Source organism: Rhipicephalus microplus, chromosome 4 (genome assembly GCF_043290135.1).
Source record: "Rhipicephalus microplus isolate Deutch F79 chromosome 4, USDA_Rmic, whole genome shotgun sequence".
Classification (NCBI taxonomy): domain Eukaryota; kingdom Metazoa; phylum Arthropoda; class Arachnida; order Ixodida; family Ixodidae; genus Rhipicephalus; species Rhipicephalus microplus.
This window is the reverse complement of record NC_134703.1, coordinates 154,937,520-154,962,561: the sequence shown is the minus strand read 5'-3', so window position 1 is coordinate 154,962,561 and position 25,042 is coordinate 154,937,520. Positions and strand designations below refer to the sequence as shown.

The window sequence follows — 25,042 nt, the reverse complement described above, 5'->3', positions numbered from 1 at the left end:
GCTGGCGAGATTTTCAGCGACACCCCGTCAACTCCCCTACGTGTACCAAGAGCTGGCCTTGTCCGTATGGAACTTTTTATTGTGACTTTTTAAATTGTTATTTTATTATACCCAGTCTTTTAATAATTGTAGTTGTGTGCACTGCGTCACACACAGCTATTCACAAGTGCGATCATTCGTAATCCTTTTTGTATCTCTTTTTGATTTCCATCATGTCATTATTTTATTACCATTTCACGTATTTGTGTTTTGTTTGTACTTGTTGTAGCATTCTTTGAGAGCATAGTTTGTTATATAGCTGTTCTTTTCCATCGCGCGAACTTTTGTTGTTTCCTCTTAAGTTAAATTCTCTTCACTCCTTGCCATTGTCCTGGTTTTGAGTAAATTCTTGTTTGATTTGTTTGATATCTCCATGTCTGCTCAATGAATACGTTGGTCAGGCCCATACACCACCCCACGTGCCACCTCGCACGGGTCAGCCGACCTGCAAATAAGTTTGAGATGTGCCACTTCGAGACCTTGCAGGCGTCGCAGGTCGAAGTGTAAAGTGGAAGCCTGCGAGTCTGCCGCACGTCGATGTTAGATCAGCGGGGCTTCATCCGAAGTGTGTTCGCATGGCAAACTCCACTTATTTTTTTGCCTAGTAACATATCTTTAATATTCTTGTTATGGTTCACCTAAGAAACACTAGAAAGAATATGTTTGTCTACCATTATTGTGAAGTTTTGGATCCACGTCCGTTAACCTTCTGTAAGTGCAGCGTTGAATCCCATTCGTCATAGTCTGAACGTCCCAGTGAATAAAGCTTAGCAACGATTACCAACTCATGTGGTAGAACTGAGCATTCGCCCACTGTTACTATACTTGGGCTCATTTCAATGAACGGAGATTTCCGACGTCCAATTCACCCATCAAAGGAGTCCTTCTGACGACGTCAAACTAGGCGTGAAGTGAGTCGGTGTATTGTTTAAATTGTTTGCAGTTGTTTATGAGCTTGGGAAGAATTTTATTGCCAAAAACTACCTGCGGTATTTCCACCGCGTCTAATATTTCAATGACTACCTGTATAAGCCATGCGCCGTTGAGCAAGAGGTGTAATAATTAGGGAATATGACGCACGAATGGCCGGCACTTATGGTTTTACGCCGTGCTGCGGAAAGTAAGCTTGCGAAGTCTTGCAGCTTGGATCGTAAAGCGTAACGCTACTTCCTTTGCAGTTCTCGTCGTATGCTCGTTGGCATTCAAGTGGAACTTGGTTGTCGATCGTACTGCTTGTCTGCACCAACTGGCAACCTGCGTACCGTATTGAATAATTAGTCAAAGTTAATGAATAGCCACACTAATAATGCGTTACCCTGTAGTGTCCTTACTTTTGAGCGCGAAGCTGTTTAAGCTCGACAAACCCCTGCGGTGCCTCGACAAGTAACTGCCTAGCTGTAACTTCAGCTCGCTTTGCCTAGCAACCACGTTACATAGCTGCACCGCCTTTGCCCAAATTCAAAGCCGGTTACATGATGACGTAATAACCTGCCGTGTGACCAAAATTACGTAACTTAATGAGGACCAAAAGACAAGGGTGTCGAGGAAACTATAGGGAATTTTGTTAGTAGTAATCGCCACATAAATATGAAGAGCTAAAAAGTAGACAGAAAGATAACACGGCGTGACAGGGGCCGAACCTGTGAACTTCGAATAACGTGTCCGATGCTATGCTAACTACTCTACAACGGTGGTTAATCTCCCGTCCACTTTACAGGTTATATGTTTATGTGCATTTAAACGTGTGAGTGTTGGTCAGTGCCACCAGATGCCAGTACGACGAGTGTGGAACACTTTTTTTTGCCTGTTGGCGTCACTAGGTCTTTTGCAAGAGATTATTTCTCAGCTGGCAGCTCGTGATAATATCCCGTGCTGCGTGACGCCAACAAGCAGACAGAGTGTTCCACACTAGCCATCATGGCTTCTAGCGGCACCTGTGAAATGCATTCGTGCTGTCTGGTTCGTACTGAAAACGTACTGAAAACGTAACTACTATTTCTCTGCCTTTGCAAATATTGGTGTACTAAGAGCTAAACGGTCGTCGCTACTACACGAAACATCACGCTTCGCTGAGCAGCGATACCAGAATGCCTCCTGAAATTTACCATGAAATTACGCTTCCGACCTAAAACTACCACAAAATGCGTGACTACAGGAATTTCGATTATCCTGAAATACGCCAGCAGTGCTTGATGTCGCGAAAATGAGGAAGTTATTGAACGTAGCTCTTATGATAATTATTTTTAAGAGAGTGAGTCAGATAGCTGAGGGTTGAGCAGACAATTTTTTACGGTGCAACCTATTATAAGTGAAATGAATAATTCTGATCATACGAAGAAATGCCTTTATAAGAAAAGAAGTCACAGCATATCCACGGAGTGAATGATACTGATTGGCGCGCAGCGTCCGTCCACTCGTCTATCCGTCCGTCCACTCGTCTATCCGTCCACCCATCCGTCTGTCTGTCTGTCTGTCTGTCTGTCTGTCTGTCTGTCTGTCTGTCTGTCTGTCTGTCTGTCTGTCTGTCTGTCTGTCTGTCTGTCTGTCTGTCTGTCTGTCTGTCTGTCTGTCTGTCTGTCTGTCTGTCTGTCTGTCTGTCTGTCTGTCTGTCTGTCTGTCTGTCTGTCGGTCGGTCGGTCGGTCGGTCGGTCGGTCGGTCGGTCGGTCGGTCGGTCGGTCGGTCGGTCTGTCTGTCGGTCTGTCCGTCCGTCCGTCCATTTTTCTGTCCGTCCGTCTGGTCCTGTCACACTAGAACACGCATAGAACAGACGGATGGACGCTTTGCCCCATTAATTATCACTCACTCCGTGGATATGCTGTGAATTTCATACCATAAGAAAATCTTCAATGCCCTCTAGTGCTAACATTTCCAAGCATGGATTGGATGGATTGATATGGCTATACCCTTTAGAACGGGCGGTGGTTAACGCCACCAAGCTTTTATACTTAGTGAACCAAAAACTAGATTTATTTTTTTCCCTTTAAATAGTGAGGTTGAGGACGCGTACTTTGCCATGAAGGGTTTAATTTTTACTCATGCCTTGACCTTAGCCACCAACAGATAACCTCCTTCTTGTTAATTCTACCCGCTTAAAGTCTATTTCACCCTCCCTGTCCCTAAACACCAGTGCTTTGAAAATATCAGCGCCATCATCCTGAACAATATGGTGAAGCCCTTTACAGAACCTTATCAAGTGTTCGGCAGTTTCCTCTTCCTCTCCACATGCACTGCATACCACGTCTACCACTTCGTATTTGCCCCGATATGTCTTGGTTCGCAATACTTCTGTCCTGGCCTCAAACAGTAGAGAACTACCCCGAGCATTATCATAGATCCTTTCCTTGGCAATTTCCTGCTTAAAAGTTTGATAGATATCTAGTGCAGACTCCTTAATCATGCCAATTCTACACATATCGGTCTCAGCTCCCTTCACCTTCTTCTTAACCGATAATTTTTTTTGGTTCGGCACCCTGCTGTTTTCGAAGTATTTACCAGTCGATGTTCTGGTTCGCTTCCTCCATTTTGTATCGACATTCTTCATCTACAAGTAGATGAATATCTTCCTAGCCCAACGCTCTTCCCCCATTTCTTTCAATCGCTTCTCAAATTTTATCTTGTTGCTAGCTTCCCTGCCCTCAAATGATGTCCATCCCATATCACCTTGTACTCCGTGATTTGGTGTATTTTTGTGAGCTCCTAAGGCAAGCCTACCTGTTCTACGTTGCTTAATTTCTAATCTTGCTTGAACTTCTGATCTCATGCACAAGACCGCATTGCCGAATGTCAGACCAGGACAGGTACACACTACGACATCTAGTGAGCAATTCTCGAAACTAACTTGATGTGGCTACTGGTATACAACATACTTCTACTGCGAGAAAACCACCCACATCCGAGGAAGCTTCGTGCTTAAAAATTAAGAAAAAAAAAGATAACAATGTTCACTTGAAGGTGCACATATTAAGTGTTGATTGTCTTTACAAATATAAACTCAATAGCAACATCAAATATTTATTAGGCAGTACAAGCGTACACGTATCACATAGTAATCTGCTCGCGCGTTCATTCGCAGTTCATGGCTCATTATATTTCAAACTTCACGGCATGTAGTCATAAATACATTGCATAAATATGTATGTATTGAGAAAGATCACTTACCTCTTCTACCATATGTGAGCTGTTCAACCAAGACAGCACAGCCCAGCCGCCTGTTGATCGTCAGTATCTTACGAAGTGCCGGGGAGTGTGCTGCAATAGGCAGAAGAAAATAAAAAGCATTTCTACATTCAACTTCAAGCTTCGCGCGGATTCGCAATAATTACTGCGTATTGCTACGACAGTTCAACAAAATTAGAATTCCTATTGCGGATGTACATAGTTACTGAAAAAAGGCAAAAAAAAAAATTGAAGGCGACGCTATGCCTCGACTTAGGTATCCGGCAGTTGTATTCGACCGTCGGCGCTTTAGTGCTATGGCGTATTCTTTGAGTTAAACTTGTGTTTTGCGCGCTTCCGAAACGCATATCAGAGTCAACGTAGAATGAAGAGTGTGCCTGGCATCTTCGCCAAGAGTCACAACAATCTACACTGCTCATGATAATTCGATGAGTGCAATCAAACGGTTTTCGTTTATTGCCCCTTATATAAGGTAAAGTGGTACTTTGATATCATACACGCCCAATATAGCAATTGACTCGTAGCAGCACCATGAGTATCTAGTTTTATATCGTGAAATCATGCTTCGTACCTTAAACTGCCACAAAATGTGCGACTACGGGAGTTTAGATTATCTGAAATACGCCAGCAATGCTTGATATCGCGAAAATGAGGAAGCGTTATCGGAGTAAAAGTATACCCGTCTTGAGTTCGCGCTGAACGTACTTCATTATGCAAAACCAACTATCCCAAAGTTTCACTCTACTAAGTACAAGTGCTCTCACGTTTACAACTAAATGAGTGTTGTGCGATTGAAAAAACAATAAATGAAGTGGTCTCACCTGGGGTAAACCTGTACCACAGAGCATTGGGGTATAGGTGCAGTCCAGTCCTCAATGGAATGGCAATATTTGGAAACGTGAGGCTGAAACGGGAGGGGAAGAAAATAAACGAAAGCATTTCGAAAGCAAATTGTGATTGTTATCTTACGCCTCACTGCACCGACGTACACAGAGTGCATGACAGCACATACGTGACTAAAACTAAATATGAGAACAACTACATGTAATTTAGTGAGCGCTCATGCTTTTAGGAAAAAAAAGTCTCCCAGAAATCAAGTCAGAGAATCGGTCTCCTTCTATGTCTGGTCTTGATATTAAGGCTAACACACACGCAAAGATCACTGATCCAATTTGACGTTAGGAGCCTAGCTCTACTTAAAAAAAGAGAGAGACACAGACCTATAACGAACTTTTTTCCTGGTATAGGCGAAAGGATCGTGAAACATACATCGATGGTCCTCAACTGAACAAAAAGTTAGCCCCGATGCACTGTTCTCAAAAGGGATAGGTGCACCCCTGTCCGATCCTCGTTGATACGTTCCCGTTTCACACGATTTACCGGTGCCAACGTCCGCATCCTCCTTATTAAGTGAAACAGCACGAAGATTCAGGCAATATCAAATGAAATGCAGATTTTCTAAAACACCGTATAAGTACTTTCCCGATAGTAAGCTTTTTTTTCCCTTGTGATTTTTATAATAGCGTAACAACGAGGTTATTTCACAATAGTATTAGGCACCTGCAGCGTTTGCCTCACTTGTGTGTGTAGAATATAGGGTTCGGCGACGCAGGAAGGAACCCATAAATATACTGAGCACTTTCAAAAAGACCTGGTCACTTACTACTGATATCCGGCTCTTGTGGGTGCTCGTATATTAAGGTTGTACAAGAAGGAACCATCGTACAGCTGTCCAACCTTCTGGGCGTGGTGACAGCGGTACGGTGTGGTGGTCTCGTAGTTTCTCATTTTAATGAAAATCGGCTCATTGATATCTGTAAGCTAGAGCAACAAGATAATTCAGAAATTTTGTGAGAATGACTGAAAAGGTAATGTAATAAAAAAAGGGAGGTCTTTCTTGAACACGTGAGCACGATTCTGACGAGAGTAACGATGACTAGTGAAAGTTTTGTGCGTTCACCGCTCTGCATGATAAATATGTACAGAAGCTCAAACATGCCAACATAGCTTTGCGAAAGCACGAAGATACCGTAAATTGGACGTTTAGACGTTATCAAGCGTGTGTTTAAGATTACACAGGTTATACAAGTGCACGTGCCCTCGAGGCAAGAAACATACAGAGACTGAACTTGATAAAGGGATATACGACCACTCCCAGGTTGTAGCACGAAGTAAATACAGCCTCCTTTCATTGATTGTGTCTCTTGCGCATCTATTTCCAAGGATCTCATTTGTATTTTGAACAAAGAATAAGGGTAAATGATCAGCCTTAACTATATTAGCGCATGCCTACATGCATTATTTTGTTCCGTGGCTTGTTTTCTTGTTTCTCGTGTTCCTTGTTACTAAGACGAACGCCTTAGGCGCCTCTTGACACGTGAAAAGCTACCGTTGGTGCAATATGACAAAATCTACCACGAATGAAAAATAACACCACATGTCACCAAAAATTGTGACGTCATTATGATGAGGAACGGTGACACGATCACATCTTGGGCTGATCCTGGAGGCCGTGCAAAACCCATGGACTTAAAAAGCTCCAAATTTGGGGGGGGGGGGGAAAGAATTGGATTAGCCAATATTAAATAAACATAGGTAGAGAAAAAGTTCATTGATGGATATGCGGGGCGTAACGTCCGAAATCCCTATATAATTATGAGAGACGTCATAATAGAGGGCTCCGGAAATTTCAATCATCTGGGGTTCTTTAACGTGCACCCCAATCTGAGCACACATGCCTACAGCATTTCCGCCTCCATCGGAAATGCAGCCGTGGCCGCCGGGATTCGATCCCGCAACCTGCTGGTCAGCAGCCGAGTACCTTAGTCACATACACCACCACAGCGGGGCAAGATAGACAGGCAATACTAGTTGTAAGAAGTTGAAGAAAAAAAATGGCAGCCTATACACGGGGTGAATGATGGAGAGTGGGGCGAAGCATCCGTTCTTCCATTCGTTCTTGCTTCCGTCCGTCCATGCGTCTGTCTGTGTGACCGTTCGTGCGTCCATCCGCCCGTCCGCGCGTCCGTGCCTGCGTTCGTCCATGCATCCACTCCTGCGTCTGTCCATGCGTCCAACCGTCCGTGCAGCCATCCATGTGTCCGTCCATGCATCTGTGTGTCCGTTCGCCCATCTAGTCAACACTTCAAGTACCACCATATCCCATCTTTTCATCATATATTCCGCATATAGAAGCACCGCCCTCCAGCGGACGTTACAAGGACTAAACGAAAGGTGGCACACGCACATGTACTTTCTTACGGCTTGCGCTTCCTGTCTACTTCCCACCTTTAACTACCTCGAGCTCATGGTATATACTAGTTCACTGTATTCGTGGCGCTGCGGCCCAACGCTCGCTAAACTTTTCTAAAACCAAGGAGGTCACGCCCCTCGAGTATAAAGTAGCAAACCTTTCTTGTCAGATTGTGCTCAATGTACATACCAATGGCTGCTAAGGGGAAATGAGAGGCAGGAGAATTCGGCTTTCAGTTAACGCGCACGCTGCGAATTTTTTATTGTTGAACAACGCACAGAAAAAATCTCCCACAGGCACCACCTTGCAGGTCAAAGCGTAAGACATGTTACGTACTACGACGAGAGACGAACGGGTGCCGCTTTACGAAGAGCTTCGCCACGTTGAAATGTATTATCACGTCAAAATGTATTGGCGCCTTGACTGTGGCATGTAGTCATGTTCTCACATGGCACGCATCTCATGAAAATCATGTTTGCATCATTGACATACCTTCGTCATCCATCGGCGTCACGTAATCCAAAATTTGGCACATGTGAAGCTAGTGAAACGGCCGCGAGTCCATCACGAGTGTGGCATGTATTCATGTTATTACATGACACACATCTCGTGATTATCATGCTTGGATGTGTCATTTACCTATGCCGTCCGTTCGCGTCGCGTAATACAAAATTTGGCACGTGCGAAGCTAGCGAAACGGTCACTGGCGCATCATGCGCGATGCATGTAGTCATGTCGTTACATGACACGCATATCATAATCTTTATGTTAGGGTCTGTCGCTTACGTTTGCCATACAATCATGTCATAACATACTAGTTTAGCAACATGCCATGTGAACGAAACCACCATAAGAGCTGCAGGAACATGAAATGTAAACCATGACATTCATGACAGACACGTCATGATCTTTATGTAATGACTAGTCTAATATGTTTTCTATACAGTCATGTTATGCCATGCCAAGATTGGTACCGATACCATTATCGAAACAGTCAGGAGAGCTAGAAGCCATAGGCGGCTAGATAGATAGATAGATAGATGGATAGATAAATAGATAGATAGATAGATAGATAGATACGCTCAATGTAGCCGAAGTTTGCTAAGAAATGCTTCGCATTTAAAAGAAGGCAGTTGCATCAAAACACTTCTTTTTCTGATAAAATTCGACCTCGTAAAAGTACTTGCAGCTGGGGCTGTTGGTGCGTGGACAGGTGAGTCATGGATCGCAAATTAGGACGCGTACGAAGGCGATGGCGCGTACGCTGACTGCGAACACAGTTTCTTTTGATTTGAGGCTGAGCGTGTCCATCTACGTTTCATTTTCTTAGCGAGGAGTAAGCGCCGAAGAGCACACTTTTACAAAGATGTACGTGTCGCTACTCTCCTGGTGGTGAAGTTATAAATGCATAACCATCATATGAAACAGTGGCGCCACACTCACTATATATATTGTTAAGGCGTTTATTAGCCGGCAACCAGCGATCATACGCTATGGCGTCTGTGACGGTCAAGCACGGACTCCCAGGGCGACCGGCGTCCTTGTTGGGTAGCCCCAATAGAAGGTACTCAAGAGTTTGACCCATTGCAGAGTTCGGAGGCTTCACTACAATATATATATATTCAAGTAGATCCTCCATGAGCGGTCTGCGGTCACAACGTGGTTTGTGGTTTATTTCGAGGTTTCGGCCTAGAGTCTGGCCTTCATCAGGATTGAAGGTACAGTTTGTTGGTGCTCAGCTTTATACAATTTCAAATCAGAGGGGGGAGAGAGAAAGAGAAAAAAAACAGAAAAAATAAAAAAGAAGAAATGGAAGAAAAAAAGAGAAAAAGTATATAAGGTGGACTCCCCTCGGGCACCCCCTTCCACTCTTCCTTCCACTTCCACTTCCTTCTCTCTCCATTTTCTTCTTTTCACCTTTCTGATGTCTGAGGTCTGTGTGCGCTTCCTTTCACTAACGCATTCTTCCCGACCAGACGGCGCCTCCTGGCTCTGGCGGTTCTGGTGGGTTTGAAAGTGGACCCGAGCGTAAAAGCGGATGGAGAAGAGGCTGACGCGAAGTGTAGGCAATGTTAGGTCGAGGAAAAAATGTAGAAAATGAAGTTGCCCAGAGTGAACTACTGATGAGAATCGCCGAGCTCAAGACTGCGTTGGCGACAGAGCAAGAGAAAACGAGGGCAATGGGAGAAAGACTGAAGTCCGCGAGGAAGCACTAGCGAAGCTGAACAAAGATGCTGCCTACAGAGAGAACAGTAGGGAACCGGCAACCAGAACGGTGGAGAAAGAAGAGCAAGCAAGTTTGGAAAAAACAGGTTCAGCCGGTTTAATTGTCGCAAGGCCCAGCTTCAGCGAGGTAGTGGTGGGGCCGGGAGCGGATAAAGCAGCCGGCGTCACAGGTGCAAGTAGCCCCCAGGTGCAGGGCGCTCCAGCTGAAAAGTCACAGCATGTGATAATCGCCGGGGACTCGAATTTAAATCGATGCACAAAAGCTATCAAAGAGGGGGTAAGAGGTGACAAGAGGGTGTCAGTAGGGGCGTTCCCAGGACGCAAGCTTGAAGCAGTCATGAGGCAAGCGAGCGCAAAACTCAAAACTACAGCTGATAGACGAAACCTCGTGATAATTTCAGGTGGTTTAAACGATGTCTTTTATTTATTTATTTATTTATTTATCTAAATACCCTAAAGGCCCGAATGGGCATTACATAGGGGGGGATAGAGTGGGGTTATGATCATAAGTACAGTACAGAACATAAATGAAGGCAGAGATGGTACACATCTCTACTGCATCGAGAAACTGAAAGTGCAATCCATAAACAACGCCAAACAACAATAAATTACACTGAATGAAAAAAGGGGTTCACGCGAAATGCACTTTAAAAACAGTAAACAAGAACAAAAAAGCGCGATCAGTACACTCAACAACAGTTTGCAAAAAAGAAAAAGAAAAAAATACAGAGAGAAACATAGAAGAAGAAAAAAAAAATGAAGATACAGCAGGACTAGCAACCACACTGGCGAAAGGCGTCGATGACATGCGCGCAACTTTTCCTAAGGTACAGGTAGTGATGTGCACGATACCGGAGGTACCGGGGCGTGATAGCAACCTGCAAAGAGCGGTTGTCAACGCAAACCAAGAGATATGGCGGATGAGTCGAGAGAAAGGTTTTGAGGCGGTGGAAATAAAGAGAGGTGCATAGGTGGGGTGGTTTTCAACGAGACAGAATTCACTTCGAGGGGCGGCTAGGTCATGAGGTGGGTTGGCGACTTGCAGGACGCGCAGTAGCTTTTTTGGGGGGCAAAGGAGCCCTTTGGGGTGCAGGATAGCGAGTAACGAGGAAAACAACCAGGGAGACTCTTCGACAGGTGGTATGGACAGATACGATTCCAAAGTGGCACCAGTATATAAGATAGGTAGAGTCCGGGGCATAAATAGATGTAGCCACAAGCGCCGAGCCAATTCAGACATAGGGTATATTAACATGCAGGGTGATAGGAACAGGCTGAAGTGGGAAGAGACAGAAGAACAGCTAAGGGAAGAGAGGCCGATGGTATACGGGTTTGTAAAAAGACATCTCAGGGCCATGGAACAACCTCCGAACAATCCGGACTACGCGTGGAAATATTGTAATAGAACGGAAGGCAGCAGAAATGGGGGTGGTATTGGGGCATTCATTCATAAAAGTACAGACTGGCAAAGGGTCAAGCAAGAGTTCAAGGAACATTTATGGCTAAAAGGGAAAGTGGCAGGTCAAATGACACTCCTTGGTTTTGTGTACTTGTGGACGGGAGCAAAGGCCAGAGGGGAAAACCAGGCAATGGTAGAGTGTATATCAAAGGACATTCAGGAGTTAGGAAGAGAGTGCGAGATAATAATACTAGAAGACATAAATGCACACATAGAAGATATAGATGGATATACCGACTCGACAGGCAAAATGATCATGGATATGTGTGAAAGGCTTGATTTAATCATTTGCAACAGTACCGAGAAGTGTGAAGGGCAAATAACATGGGAGGTAGGAAGGCTGCAGTCGACGATAGATTATGCACTGATGTCACATAGGATGTATGATAAGCTCAGGGGAATGCACATAGATGAAGGTGGCTCCAGAAGTCTGGGTAGTGATCTCAATCGTATCAAGCTAAGTTTTGGAAGAGCAGTGAAAGTAGGAAGGAGACAAGATGAGCAACTACAGGAAAATTTTTATCCAGAAAGTCAAATTGAAATAGCCACTAAACAAATTGAGAAAGTAATCACGGAGGATAATAAGACAGTGTGGACATACACGAATCTAATTAGACTCTTTGAGATAGAGCTTGCTAAGACGCGTGACAAGTCACCCCGGAAAAGAAGACACAAACCCAAAAGTTGATGGGATGAGGAAGTTAAGAGAGCCATAGCAAAACGTCAGGAAGCCTGTAGGGAACACAGACATGCTAAGCAGCGAGGTGAACCGACAGATGATGTCGAAAGAAAATGGGAAACCTTTCTAAGCTGTAGAAGGGATGCATCACTTCCGATCAATGAAAAGATTAGAAGAAAGGGAGCTCAGTGGCTGGCAGAAGTACATAAAAAAGATAGAAAGGCAGCTGCAAAATTTCGGAACCATCTAAGCTCCCTAAGAAATGAGACGAGCCGAGAGCAGAGTTTTATAACTACTGCCCAAGGTGCTAGGCTAGAAGGGGACGAAGCTATGGAATATATAAGAACAAGGGTGACAGAAAAATTTGAACAAAGAAGTACTTTATGCACCACAATAGACAAGGACGAATCAAGTGGTGCAATGGCTCCATTTTCACAACGAGAGTGAAAAAGGGCTGAGAAAAGGGTTCCTAGTAGTACATCAGCAGGCCCAGATGGCATTCCAATTATGATTATAAAGACATTAGGTCCGAAGTCTAAGCAGGCTTTGAGAGAGGCAGTGAGCAAAATAATAATCGATGGTGAAGTTCGTGATGGATGGAAACTTAGCAGGATGAGCATGATCTAAAAAGGAAAGGGGGACAAAGCTGACATAAACAACTACCGTCCTATAACAGTGACATCAGTGGTCGACAGGCTTGCGTTGCACATTATAAAGGAAAGACTGCAGGCGTGAATAGAAGATGAGGGGGTGCTGGGAGAACTGCAGAATGTGTTTCGGAAACACAGGAGGTTGGAAGACAACCTGTTCGTTTGACGCAGTGCATCGAAATAGCAGAAAAGGATCACAGGCCCCAGTGGCTGGCATTTTTGGATATCAAGGGAGCGTACGATAGCCTGGTTCAAGAGGAATTGTGGGGAATACTGGATACACTAGGCGTGAAACATGTAGTCACTAATCTTTTAAAGGATATCTACAAAGGTAGCAAGGTAATTATAAAGTGGGAAAAACAGGTATCCAAGCCTGCAGAGGTAAAACGGGGGCTTAGGCAGGAGTGTCCCCTGTCACCCTTATTATTCAGATGTACCTACAAGGATTAGAGGCCGAATTAGAGGGAAGTGGACTGGGCTTCAACCTCTCTTTCGTCAAACAAGGAAAACTCATTGAACAGGAACTACCAGCATTGATGTACGCAGATCGTATAGGGCTAATGGCCGACAACAAGGAAGATTTGCAGAGATTGATGGACATCTGCGGTAATGAGGGGGATAGGTTAGATTTTAGATTCAGTAAGAAAAAATCAGCAGACATGATTTTCAATGACAACGAAGGTAGTGAGCTTAGAATACAGGAGGTCGCGCTAGAGATAACAGATAAATACAAATATCTGGGCGTATGGATAAGCAACTGGACCGCGTACCTGAGAGAACACGAAATATACGTGACGAATAAAGGTAACAGGAATGCAGCAGTGATGAAAAATAGGGCGCTTTGGAATTACAATAGGTATGATGTTGTGACAGGAATATAGAAAGAGGTGATGGTTCCTGGGCTGACGTTCGGCAATACGGTCTTGTGCATGAGATCAGAAGTTCAAGCAAGATTAGAAATTAAACAACGTGGAATAGGAAGGCTTGCTTTAGGAGCTCACGGGAATACACCAAATCAGGGAGTACAAAGTAATATGGGATGGACATCATTTGAGGGCAGGGAAGCTAGCAGCAAGATGAAATTTGAGAAGAGATTGAGAGAAATGGGGGAGGAGCGTTGGGCTAGGAAGGTTTTCAGCTACTTGTACATGAAGAATGTCGATACAAAATGGAGGAAGGAAACCAGGAAATTGACTGGTAAATACTTAGAAAACAGCAGGTGGCCAAACCGAAAAGAAGTATCGGTTAAGAAGAATGTGAAGGAAACGGAGACTGTCGTGAGGAGAATGGGTATGATTAAGAAGTCCGCACTAGAGATCTATCGAACTTTTAAGCAGGAAATTGCCAAGGAAAAGATCTATGATAATACTCGGGGTAGTTCTCTACTGTTTGAGGCCAGGACGGGAGTACTGCGAACCAAGACATATCGGGCCAAGTACGAAGGGGTAGACACAGTATGCAGTACGTGTGGAGAGGAAGAAAAAACTGCCGAACACTTGATAATGTTCTGTAAAGGGCTTCACCCTATAGTTCAGGATGATGGCGCAGAGTTTTTCAAAGCACTGGGGTTTAGGGACCGGGAGGGCAAAATATACTTTAAGCAGGTAGACTTAACTAGAAGGAGGTTATCTGATTGGTGGCTAAAGTCAAGGCACGAGTGAAAATTAAACCCTTCACTGCAAAGTACGAATCCTCAAACCCACTTTTTAAAGAGAAAAAATAAATCTAGTTTTTGGTTCATTAAGTATTACGGCTTGGTGGCGCTAGCCACCGCCCGATCTAAAGGGTACAGCCATATCCATCTATCCTTCCATTCGGTGTGGGGCAAAAATAGCTTTTTTAAGAAGTTTAAGCCTTTACCTACTCAGCGCCCCGTCGACATTTCGTCGTAGAAAGAGGGGTGCCGCGTAATGTGGCAGAGTCTGGTAAGCGGGCGCAATGCGAATTCCTTGCGCGCTCATGGATTACGCGTGCAGTAGGGGCCTCCCGACTGTGCAAGTGCACAGGGTTGCTCTTGGGGTTGCTGTATATATATATATGATGCTAGATGTGACAGACGTGGCCCGTCTCATGTGTCATGTTTTTTTCATTCATTTCTTCATTTTCGGCTTCTTTTACCATCGCTTCATACGTCACATATTTTCCTCTCCCCGGAAAGAAGATCTGCATTACGAACAAGAAGAAGTAAACACAAAAAGTTCGAAAAGGCAAAAATGGCAAATGCGTGATTGGTTTCATGGTCCTGTGGAGTTCCGTAAGCTTTCAAGGACTTCATGAGAGAGTAAAGTTGTCTGGTAAATGCTGGAGTTCTGGTGGGAGAGGTTGACTGTGGCGTTCTGGAGAAGATAACCGCGTTCTGTACAACTTCACTGACCATGTAACGGCTTGAGCAGCCGTGAAGAACGAACAAGGTTGGATGCCATTGTGGTATTTGAAAGTCGGACGTCGTATTCACCGAATTCTTTGATTTAGGCGCTGTACTCTGTGTAGGGGCTGAGACAGAAGCAGTGCTTCCAGCCTGCGTGTGAGAGAATCGAAATCGATGATACAATGTCTGTGTTCCTGCGCTTTACAAATGGTAGCGTTCAGTCTGTTTCGTAGTTTTCGGTGGTGTTGTCTCTATTGGTCGGATCATACACGATGTTTTGATAGATGGTGCAGAAGACTTCCTTGACATTTGCTTCGGCGAAGAGTGCTGAGATGTTGAATTTGTCTTTCCTTTAGCTGGTGTTGTTTCTGACTACCATCCTTAAGGCGCAAATATGCTTTTGATGTCATTTTAGTTTTTCTCGGTGCTGGTTAATGTAACTGCCATAATTTCTTGAGTTCTACGAGTTCTGGATGACACTGCCGATGTTTCAAAATCTGACGAGGTGGTAATTCTTTAGTAACATGAGCCTGCTTTTCTTTGCAAGTTGATGTGACCAGTAAATAGTTCGTAGTAGTTGGGTTGTCGTGATTCTCTTCATACAATAAAGGTTGCGGACTAGAATTAACAGAAAAACTTTGGAGGCTCTTGCAACGCCATCATTATTTGACGCCTCTGGCACAGGGCAGTGCTTGATAGTTAATGGATGGATGGATGGAAATACCTGCATTTACACGTCCCGTACAGGGTGTAGCCACCTGCCTGGCTAATCCCACGTTGGGACTGGGAGGTCAAGCCTCCTAGCCCTGTCATGGGCGTACTGGACAGCGAGGCCTTGGGGGATATGGTAGAGTTGATCTTTCTGAGCCTCCTGTGTAGGTTCGACACTCAAATAGCCGGGAACTCGACGGCGACGCCGCAAGAGGTGTGGTTCAGTTGTATTTTACTTAGGAATGCCTTTGTTTCTGCGCAACTATGGAGCTAAGCAGTTCTGATGCATGAATTTGGACGGTAGGCCCTGGGTTTGGCTGAGTATCTTCTGATTTACTCAGCTCTATACCAACAGTAGCAAGCGGGTGAGGTGTGAGCAATTGAAGGGCCAAGTGACAAAAAACCAGGTGGTGGGCCAAGTGCACGAAACGTGGAGTACAGTGCACTGGATGGTTCCCTAACACAAGCCCTATGGTGCAGTAATAACGTAAAGTTAGATTTTTGTGCCGTAGCAAAACCTGGTGGACTATTAACTCTTCGTGGGAACAGACCTTGATACCTTTGGGTGAGCGGATGTTTTAATTGGTCTCGTTGGAATGGGAATGATCGGCTCAATTTGGGTGTTCCAATACGTGAAGACTGCTGGCGGTCGTGACAACTGAGTTTGATTGCCTTCAGATGGCGGGTTGTCAGCGAATTCTCATCGTAATATTTATACCGAACGAACATTTGTTCTTTAATATTTCCTAAATTTGTCGTTTTCGAAGATATGTGTGAGGTAGAATTTTAAAGCGTTATCAGAGAGGTAGTCAGTGAAGTTTGTGATCATCTCCTGTTCCGGCCAGGATGCAGCGGTAGCGAGGAGCTCCAATAGGTCGAACCAGAGCTGTACAGTTCCATCGTCCGCTGCTCCACTGTACTTGGGGATAGAAAGGCCTGTCGATGATTCTGTCATGATGCTGGTCTTGGGGTAAGGGTCACTTCTGTGGTTCATATATGGTCATGGCGTCTTGCTGAAGTCTTCGATGATGATGGCCTGTTGATGAACTGGCTGCCAGGTCTTCACCTTGTCAACTTGTATGACTATAGATGTGAGATATATGACAGGAAGCTTTCTCGTTGGTAAGATGGAAAATGAGGGGACTTTATTCTCCAGAGCATGTTGCGACGCGTCTGTTCCTGGCCGTTCGAAATGTCAAATCTGAGCTGCCCACTTCATCGCCCTTTTCTTCTAATACTTAACACACTCCGAAGCCTGAGGTGGCGAGCTCTAAAGGGTAGAGTTTTGTACAGGCCTGAACAGCTAATAACCATTGGGTATTACTTTACATGAGCGTACTATGCTATCTCTAAATGGTTGCCGTACCTCCCCGAAGAGAATTATGAAGAAATACCAATGCATTCTTGCACCGAGAATAGATGGCATAGTAATTTTAATAGCGTAAATTAATGACGAGATGAGGACTAGTATCATAACGATTTATTTACACATTCATCAGCCAGCGAACGGTCGTGAGTAAGGTGCGCGCTTTACTCTATGTATACGTACGAGTGAGAGGAGAGGAGCGTGGGGCGCAGATAAGAAAGAGAGCGAACGGCGAGAGAAGTGGCGAAGCAATGCGCATGCTCTCTCCTACTTTCTTTCCCCACATGCGGGAGCTGCACCCGCACCACTTGCTGCGATTGCTAGGGGAGAGAATAAGCATGCGCGCCCGCAGCTGTTGGTAAGGGAGAAGGAGTGGGAGTGGAGAGATAAAACCTGCTCGCACGCGGACACCGACAGACGCCTGACGTGCCCCTACTAAGAAATGGAGTCGCATTTAGACTTGATGCCTGACGATGAAAAACTCCAAATCCCCCATGTTATAAACACATGTTTGTTCTCGGGTACATGTACCGAGTCCAGGTCAGTGAGCGTGGGCTAATCCGGGTGTTTTCTTGCGGCTGCTCTTCCATCGCCGTTTCAAACACTTGTCACACGCTCATGCTTCTGAACGCGTCGCCTTCGGTGAACTTGTGCTTTCGATGATCGGTTTCAGTTGCCACAAACATGTTATTAAAACTGTTCCACGGCGGTCTCCTGCAGCCTTCTGAAGAGTTCTCTCAAATTTCTTGTCTTTGCTCCCTTCACCCTATGTGCACCAGTCTTCTCGCTTTGTTGTGGTCTGGGCTGTCTCATTCGCAGCTGCGATGCTGTCTTGGCATCTTTCAATGTCGTCTTAGAGTCACTGTGCAAGACGGAAGTGGTAGGCATCGCACTAAGACTCCTGTCACACCTTCCTTCAGGTGTAACACGTACGCAGGACTCGTCTTGCCCGCATTTCTCACGGGCCTCTACCACCAGCTAGTAAATGGTCCAAGAGGTGCTGTTGCTCAATCTCTGGCGGATGAGTGTCGTTGGGCCTTTCCTGTGAGCTCTGTTGCTTGTAGTGTCCCACCATGATGCCATTTGAAATCAAAATGATCGATAACCCTAGAAGTATCGCAGCGCATAAAAGCTTCGATCGTCCAATAGCCTTGAGTGAGTGAGTGAGTGAGAATTTATTAGAAGGCAGAGAGGTTGGCCTGAGCTAGTTCGCTCTAGCCTGCTACTTTACACAGGGGATAAGGGAAAGGGGAAGGAAAGAGGGATGAAGGGTGATGATGGGGACCAGAAGAGGTGGTGCGTATGTATAGTAGCCACTTAGTATAGTACCCTACAGTCTAGTTTCTAGTCCAGTGCTTTTTATAAAGTCTAGAACAGCCTTTGTATCAGTTTTTGACACTGTTTGGTCGTTCATTGCTGACAATATGTGGCTTTCACTTAATGGTGTTCGTCCAATTCTTGCCAACGTTGCAGTTAGCCTTTTTCTTTGTGCCACGTATAATGCACAGTCACAAAATATGTGAGCTATCGTTTCGCGCACTTAACAGCGTTCACAATTTGGGCTGTCCGCACGGCCGATTCGGTGCAGTATATTACCATGTCTTCGGCTGATTTTATCTGGAAGACGAAAAGTCATACTGGGGTCTGTTTCCCGCAGGCGCTTGTTCCGGTGATCTGGTAGCAACCAGTAAGTGGCAGCGCATTCGCGCATGAGTGATCTCAACAATGTGTTGACGTCACCTCGCGAGTAGGGTACTTTGACGTACATAGGAGCCTTGTATATTGCCGCTCTTGCTTCGCTATCGGCTGTTTCGTTGCCAACCACGCCGCAGTGTCCAGGAATCCATTGGAGTGTAATCAAGCGACCGCCCCTGTGTGTTAGGTCAAATGCTTGGACGATTCCTAACGTCAACTCGTAAAATTGGCCTCTTCTTAAGCAAGAATGGATAGCTTGAAGCGCTGATTTTGAATCAGACAGAATCGTCCTTTACGTGGTGCTTGGTCGTTCACAAATTTTATGGCTTCTTGTATAGCAACAAGTTCTGCAGCTGTCGAAGATGACATATGATCTAATTTGTACTGTCGGGAAATACCGAGTTGAGGGATCACGAAGGCTGCAGCTGAGGCGGATGAAGTTACGGATCCATCGGTGTAAATGTGCACAGAGTCGCTGTATCGGTCATCTAAATGTGCCAAGGTGAGTTGCTTGAGGGCAATATAAGAAACATGCGACTTATACGAAAATCCACGTATGTGAAGGCACACCAGCGGTTTAGTCAATGTCCATGGAGGCACTGCAGGGATTACGGCAGCTGCAAAGCCTGACGGGATCATGTGCCCATGCGTATCGAGGCATCGCGAATAGGTACAGCCTGGTCGGTCCACTTGCAGCGAAGACAATGGGTGCTGTGCATGTCGGGTCAGCAGACGAAGGTGCACTCGAAGAGGCTCACAGGATGTGTAAACCTGTATAGGGTAGGTGCGTGACTCCTCTATAGTGCCAGAGGTAGATGTGCACCGTGGCAGGCCAAGGCATATTCTCAGTGCTCGTGCCTGAAGGCTCTCTAAAGTATGAAGGCACGTTGCCCGCAATCTGGAAAGCACAGGTGAGCTGTACCTGATATAGCCCACAAACAATGCCTTGTATAACTGCAGAAGACTGTTGAAGGGCCCCATTTCAGTCCTGCTATAACACGAAGAACGTACACAAAACTGATTAGTTTGTTTCTCAGCACAGTCACATGCTTTGACCAGGACAGGTTGCGATCAATGACGACCCCTAAATAGCGGTGGTGCTTACCCACGGGAATCACTGCTCCGTGAGCGAAGATTGGGTACCGCGACATTGATTTCTTCGTAAATGCCAATGCAGCACATTTTGCTATTGAAAGTTCCAGGCCCTGACGACGTAAGTACTTAGATGTTATTGATGTGCCTTGTAGCCTTGCTCGCAGTTGCGGTCGCGTTGCTCCAGATGCCCATATGCATATGTCGTCCGCATACGCACTGATTCTGACAACGTCGGGAAGCTCAGCTTCAAGGCCAATGAGTGTTATGTTAAAAAGCATGGGGCTCAGGACGGCGCCTTGCGGAACTGCATGACTTACGAGGTGCCTGGCCGTGTCACCGTCGGATGTCGACATAAAAATGGTACGTCCTCTGAGATAGCTCCCTATCCATGCGTGTAGTCGGCCACCTACGCCGATGTCTTCAAGTGCGTCAAGAATGGCCTCATGGTAGACGCTATCGTACGCGCCCTTTATATCTAAGAAAATGGCCCCAATCAATCTCCGACGTTGTCTTTCCTTTTCAACAGAAGAAACTAGATCTACAACACCATCTATAGATGATCGACCTCTACGGAAGCCATTTATAAAATCTGGTAAGCCAACATTATTCTCCAGCAGCCATTCCAATCTTGCCAGCACCATGCGTTCCATCACCTTACCGATGCAACTGGCTAGGGCAAGGGGTCTATAAGAAGACAACTCGTGTGAACACTTGCCTGGTTTCAGTAAGGCCACTATGCGGCTGCACTTCCAACTCTCTGGGACTGTCGCTGTTTCCCACGTAGAGTTGTAGAACGACAAGAGAGCCTGCCTTGCTTCCTGGCTGAGGTGATATAGAGCCGAATAAGTAATTCCGTCAGGCCCTGGTGCGGACGACCGTCGGGACGTAGAAATCGCAGCGTCGAGTTCGTGCATTGTGAATGGTAAGTCGAGGTGATCGTCGCTGGATGGCAGTGAAGCTAAATACGAAGGTGATATCGATGAGGAGGACATACCTACGAGTAAGTGGCAGTAATCTTCTGCAACCTCTACTTCAGGTCGACCTTGCTTTAGAGCCAAAGATCGGAAAGGGAACAACTGTTGAGTGGGCGTCTGAAGGCTTCGGACAGTTTGCCATATTCGAGACAGGGGTTTTCTGGGATCAAGATAGCTACAAAATACCCTGCACCGTTGCCTATCGAGCTTATCGAGGTGTCGCAATACATGTCGTTGTGCTTGGCGTGCTGTAGATAGGTCAGCTGGTGATTTCGTCCTCCTGTATTTTCTCTCTGCCCGGCGACGAATTGCACGAAGGTATTCATATTGTGCGTCAAGTTGTGATCTTGGTAGAGACACATTCACAAGTTTCGTATGCGTTGTTAAGGCTGATGCAATTAGGCTTTCTATTTCAGATATAGATTGAATGTTCCCGCACTGAGCATTTACAGAAGCTTGGAATCCTGGCCAGTCTACGCTTTTCACAGGCCGGGGAGACGAACGATGGGAACCTTTTAGCTGTATATATGTAGGGAGATGGTCACTTCCATGTGTTTCAACGTCTACAAACCAACAGGTGGTAGGCAAGAGACTTCTGCTCACAAAACATACGTCTAGAGAGCTGCTGTACGATGCGCCACGGAGGTAAGTAGGTGAGCCATCGTTAATGGACATAAGGCCTTGATTGAGCACAAAATCGGCAATGGCCCTGCCGCGGGTGTTCATTGAGGCAGAACCCCACATGGGATGATGTGCATTAAAATCCCCAACTAATAAATGTGGTCCAGGGCAAGCTTGGAGAACAGACAAGAGATGGGGACAGTCCACGTGGCTTCTAGAAGGAATGTATCCACCAATGATTGATATTGAACGTCGCTTGTGCTTTATAGATAGGCAAATATAGTCGTTAGAAGCATGAGGAGCTACGGCATGTCTCACGTACGTTAAATCTTGACGTACGCATATAATTACTTTGCTCGCATTTCGATCATCACGTGACCACAAAGTGACGTATCCGGAAATACGAAACGACGACATCATATTCGGCTCACATATTACAACCAACGGAAATTTGTATTTAAACATCCGTTGTCGAAAGTCAGACAATCGGCTTCGCAAACCCCGTGCGTTCCACTGCATTATGGCAGAGGTGCGCACACGTTCATCGAAGAAATTCGCCATATTGTTTATGGAAGGGTCAGCAGTAGCGGTTCCAGTACGTTGAGGATCTGCACTGCTGTTTTCACTCCTGGTGTGTGCAGCTTGTTGAGAATCGCACGAATAGATTTTAATAGATGCTTCAGCATAGTTTGGCTCTTCTCAGTGTCTTGTCTATCATTTTCCACCCTCTTTGAAGTTGCAGCCAATGATGTGGTCTTTTTGTTGCTCCAGTCGGTAGCGAAGGCCACTCAGTATCTGAAGCATCAGCGTGCAACGCGGGCGTTGTTCCACTTTCTGCATCCCTGGGACGTGGTGCATACAACATGGGTGTCCATTCCTAGCCATTCCAAATATATCTAGGCACGCGCGACACGCTCCACGCACTTGTCACATCATCGTACTTTTCTTGTAATATTTAACACACACACACACACACACACACACACACACACACACACACACACACACACACACACACACACACACACACACACACACACACACACACACACACACACACACACATATAAATATATATATATATATATATATGTATATATGTTGGTTTCGTTCTCAGTGTTGACAGTGGTTCTTCCTCTTTTTGACTTTCTTTCTTTTCTTTCTTTTTCTTTTTTTCTCCCCCTCTTTTTTTCAGTTCCGTCTCACTCTCGCAAACATGTTTCAAGGCGAGAGGGACGCGGCAGCAATGAAGTTTGGAAATTCATGTCAGTATAACTCATCCCCTGATGAAGGGAGGATCCTCCCGAAACTGTTGGGAAATAAACATATTTATCCTTGTTGACAACGCTCCAGTTGTGCCATATCCCATACCTTCACGAAGACTAACTGGCCCATTGAATTATTACTCCCACTATATATATATATATATATATATATATATATATATATATATATATATATATATATATATATATATATATATATATATATATATATATATATATATATATATATATATAAAGAAGTAATTATATGCGTACGTCAAGATATATATATATATATATATATATATATATATATTTATATTTATATATATATATATATATGCAGAACATTAGGATTAGAGCACAGAATTAAATCAATTCTACCATAGTTTGAATAGTTTGAACGCCACAGTAGTGAAAACGGAGCCCTAGAATGCGTTCCAAACCTAACACCACTAAAACTCACTGTTTCTTCCGAAGTGTAGACAGTACCCGGGCCTCTTACTGGCCAGGGAGTTTCTAGCGGAAGCTTTGGTGATTTGAAAGTATATCTGTGGCATCTCTTTGTGTCATGACAAAGGCTACGAAATAGCGAGGCATCCGCCACGGCTGTGTGGCGCGAACAAGTAATGCCACAGGTCTCTGCGCTACCTTAGCTTCAAACGCGCTCTCTGTGAGTAGCTCGAAGAATGCAGAGGTAGCCGCTTTTCTGCCTAACAATTATGACAGCATTAATACTGTTCATAGGGCTCCACAGTAGAAATAATGCGCGCACAAGAATCGCAAGATTGAGCAAAGCATGAGCTACTCAACCATATCGAATTCCACAGTTATTTGAAGAATGCTAAGCCGATTAAAGTACGCATATTTAGAATGGAATCCGCAATTGGTATTTGCGTATTTGCGGAATAATTCACCACGACGTTTTAATGATTGATTGATATGTGGGGTTTAACGTCCCAAAACCACTATATGATTATGAGAGACGCCGTAGTGGAGGGCTCCGGAAATCACCACGACGTTTTAACCACGCGCCTTGATTATGACAATATAGCTACACTCGGGAGGAAAGTTGTTTAGTTTTGCGTGCTTATACATATTGGGCGTAAGTGAGTCTGTTTGTGAGATGATGAGAATGCTGTGCATGTTCGCTTACGTCTCTCAGAAGCTGTTTGTGGAAATGCCGAGGGTTCTCTTCGTAAGGCAGATAAAATCCATAGCCAGGTTGCTGAATGCTATTGCTATTTCCATCTGGGGTAGAAACGCCGGCGCCTAGCATGCACTGAGGAAGAGCAAGGCTGAGCAGGATGAGCAGCATGGTTGCCGTTGCGTCGCTAGGTAAGAGAATGTGCTCGCTCAGCAGAAACAAGTCTTTAGTGCTAGTAGCAAATGAAAAGAAGAAAAGCTCAGCCACTACGAAAATGATTGTGGTCAAGCATGGACATCGTGCGATGCTAGGGGCATTGGAAGGTCACTGCGAAGGCTATTGTGTAAAAATATGTAGAAGCCTCCCAAGTGTCAATCAAGAACAACCCATTCTCACATCTTTTTTGTTGATTGAGGAAATACAGAGAAGACGGTGACTGCTCTGTCCAGATATAACAATGCGGTGCTATCCATATACGAGTACTTCAATCACAATGCCATTGGAATTCCATGGCAACCGGCTTGACAGAATGGCTTTGTTCGCTTCGTTTCCTTTTAAACGTTTTATTTCACTGTGTAGAGTTTAAACCCTTTATAGGCTTGCTCTTCATGCGTGCTGTGGAGTGCTCAGCAGTTGAGTTGTTATGATCGGTGGCCTACTGGCAGCCGGCGCTATCTTACGTCACAGATGGGCGACGCGGACTCCGAGCGGGTTTATTTTACAGGAATTGATGTGGTAGCCTTGTCCCTCACTGTGACTGCGTGAGGTTTCCTCGAGGACACCAGCACCCGTCGATGAAGCACGAAACGCTGGTTGCCACCCGGTTCAACTGTCCCGTTTCCATCACTGGGCACTGCTCATTCGTTTAGAACTGAATCAAAGAAAGATTTCACTAGTCACCTGTGCAAGGTGTCATTGTATTGGACAATACCATTTTTTTTTGTTTCTTTTTGTTGTAAAGATGGTATGACGGTCATCCTCATTGAGGACGTTGCAGCGGGATATGGAAAGGAAAATAATAAGCGTGACCTTATTAGACAAGAAGAGAGCAGAGTGGGCCAGGGAACGAACTGGGGCTAAGGATGTCATAGTGGGAATTTAGAAGAAAAAATGGACATGGGCTGGGCACGTAACGTGTAGGCAGCATAACCACTGGTCATTGAGGGTAACACACTGGATTCAAAGAGAAGGCGAAAATGCGAGGAGGCTACAAAAAATTAGGTTGACTGTTGAGATTAAGAAAATTGCAGGTATAAGGCCGCAGCAAAAAGCACAGGGCCGTGCTAATTGCTGGTACAAGACAGAAGCCCTTGCCCT

The 25,042-nt window shown here is 45.2% G+C and overlaps 1 protein-coding gene across 1 annotated transcript; it reads right to left on the bottom strand.

Annotated features, from left to right (window-relative positions):
- Positions 1-982: 982 nt before the first annotated feature.
- On the bottom strand, positions 983-23,974 carry LOC119172922 (uncharacterized). The gene is made up of 5 exons (XM_075893782.1): positions 23,735-23,974; positions 5,880-6,037; positions 5,038-5,120; positions 4,199-4,288; positions 983-1,293 (listed from the first exon to the last, which is right to left on the bottom strand). Exons 1-5 carry the CDS (start codon positions 23,894-23,896, stop codon positions 1,133-1,135), a joined length of 654 nt encoding a protein of 217 aa, XP_075749897.1. The 5' UTR covers positions 23,897-23,974; the 3' UTR covers positions 983-1,132.
- Between the last annotated feature and the right edge of the window lie 1,068 nt (positions 23,975-25,042).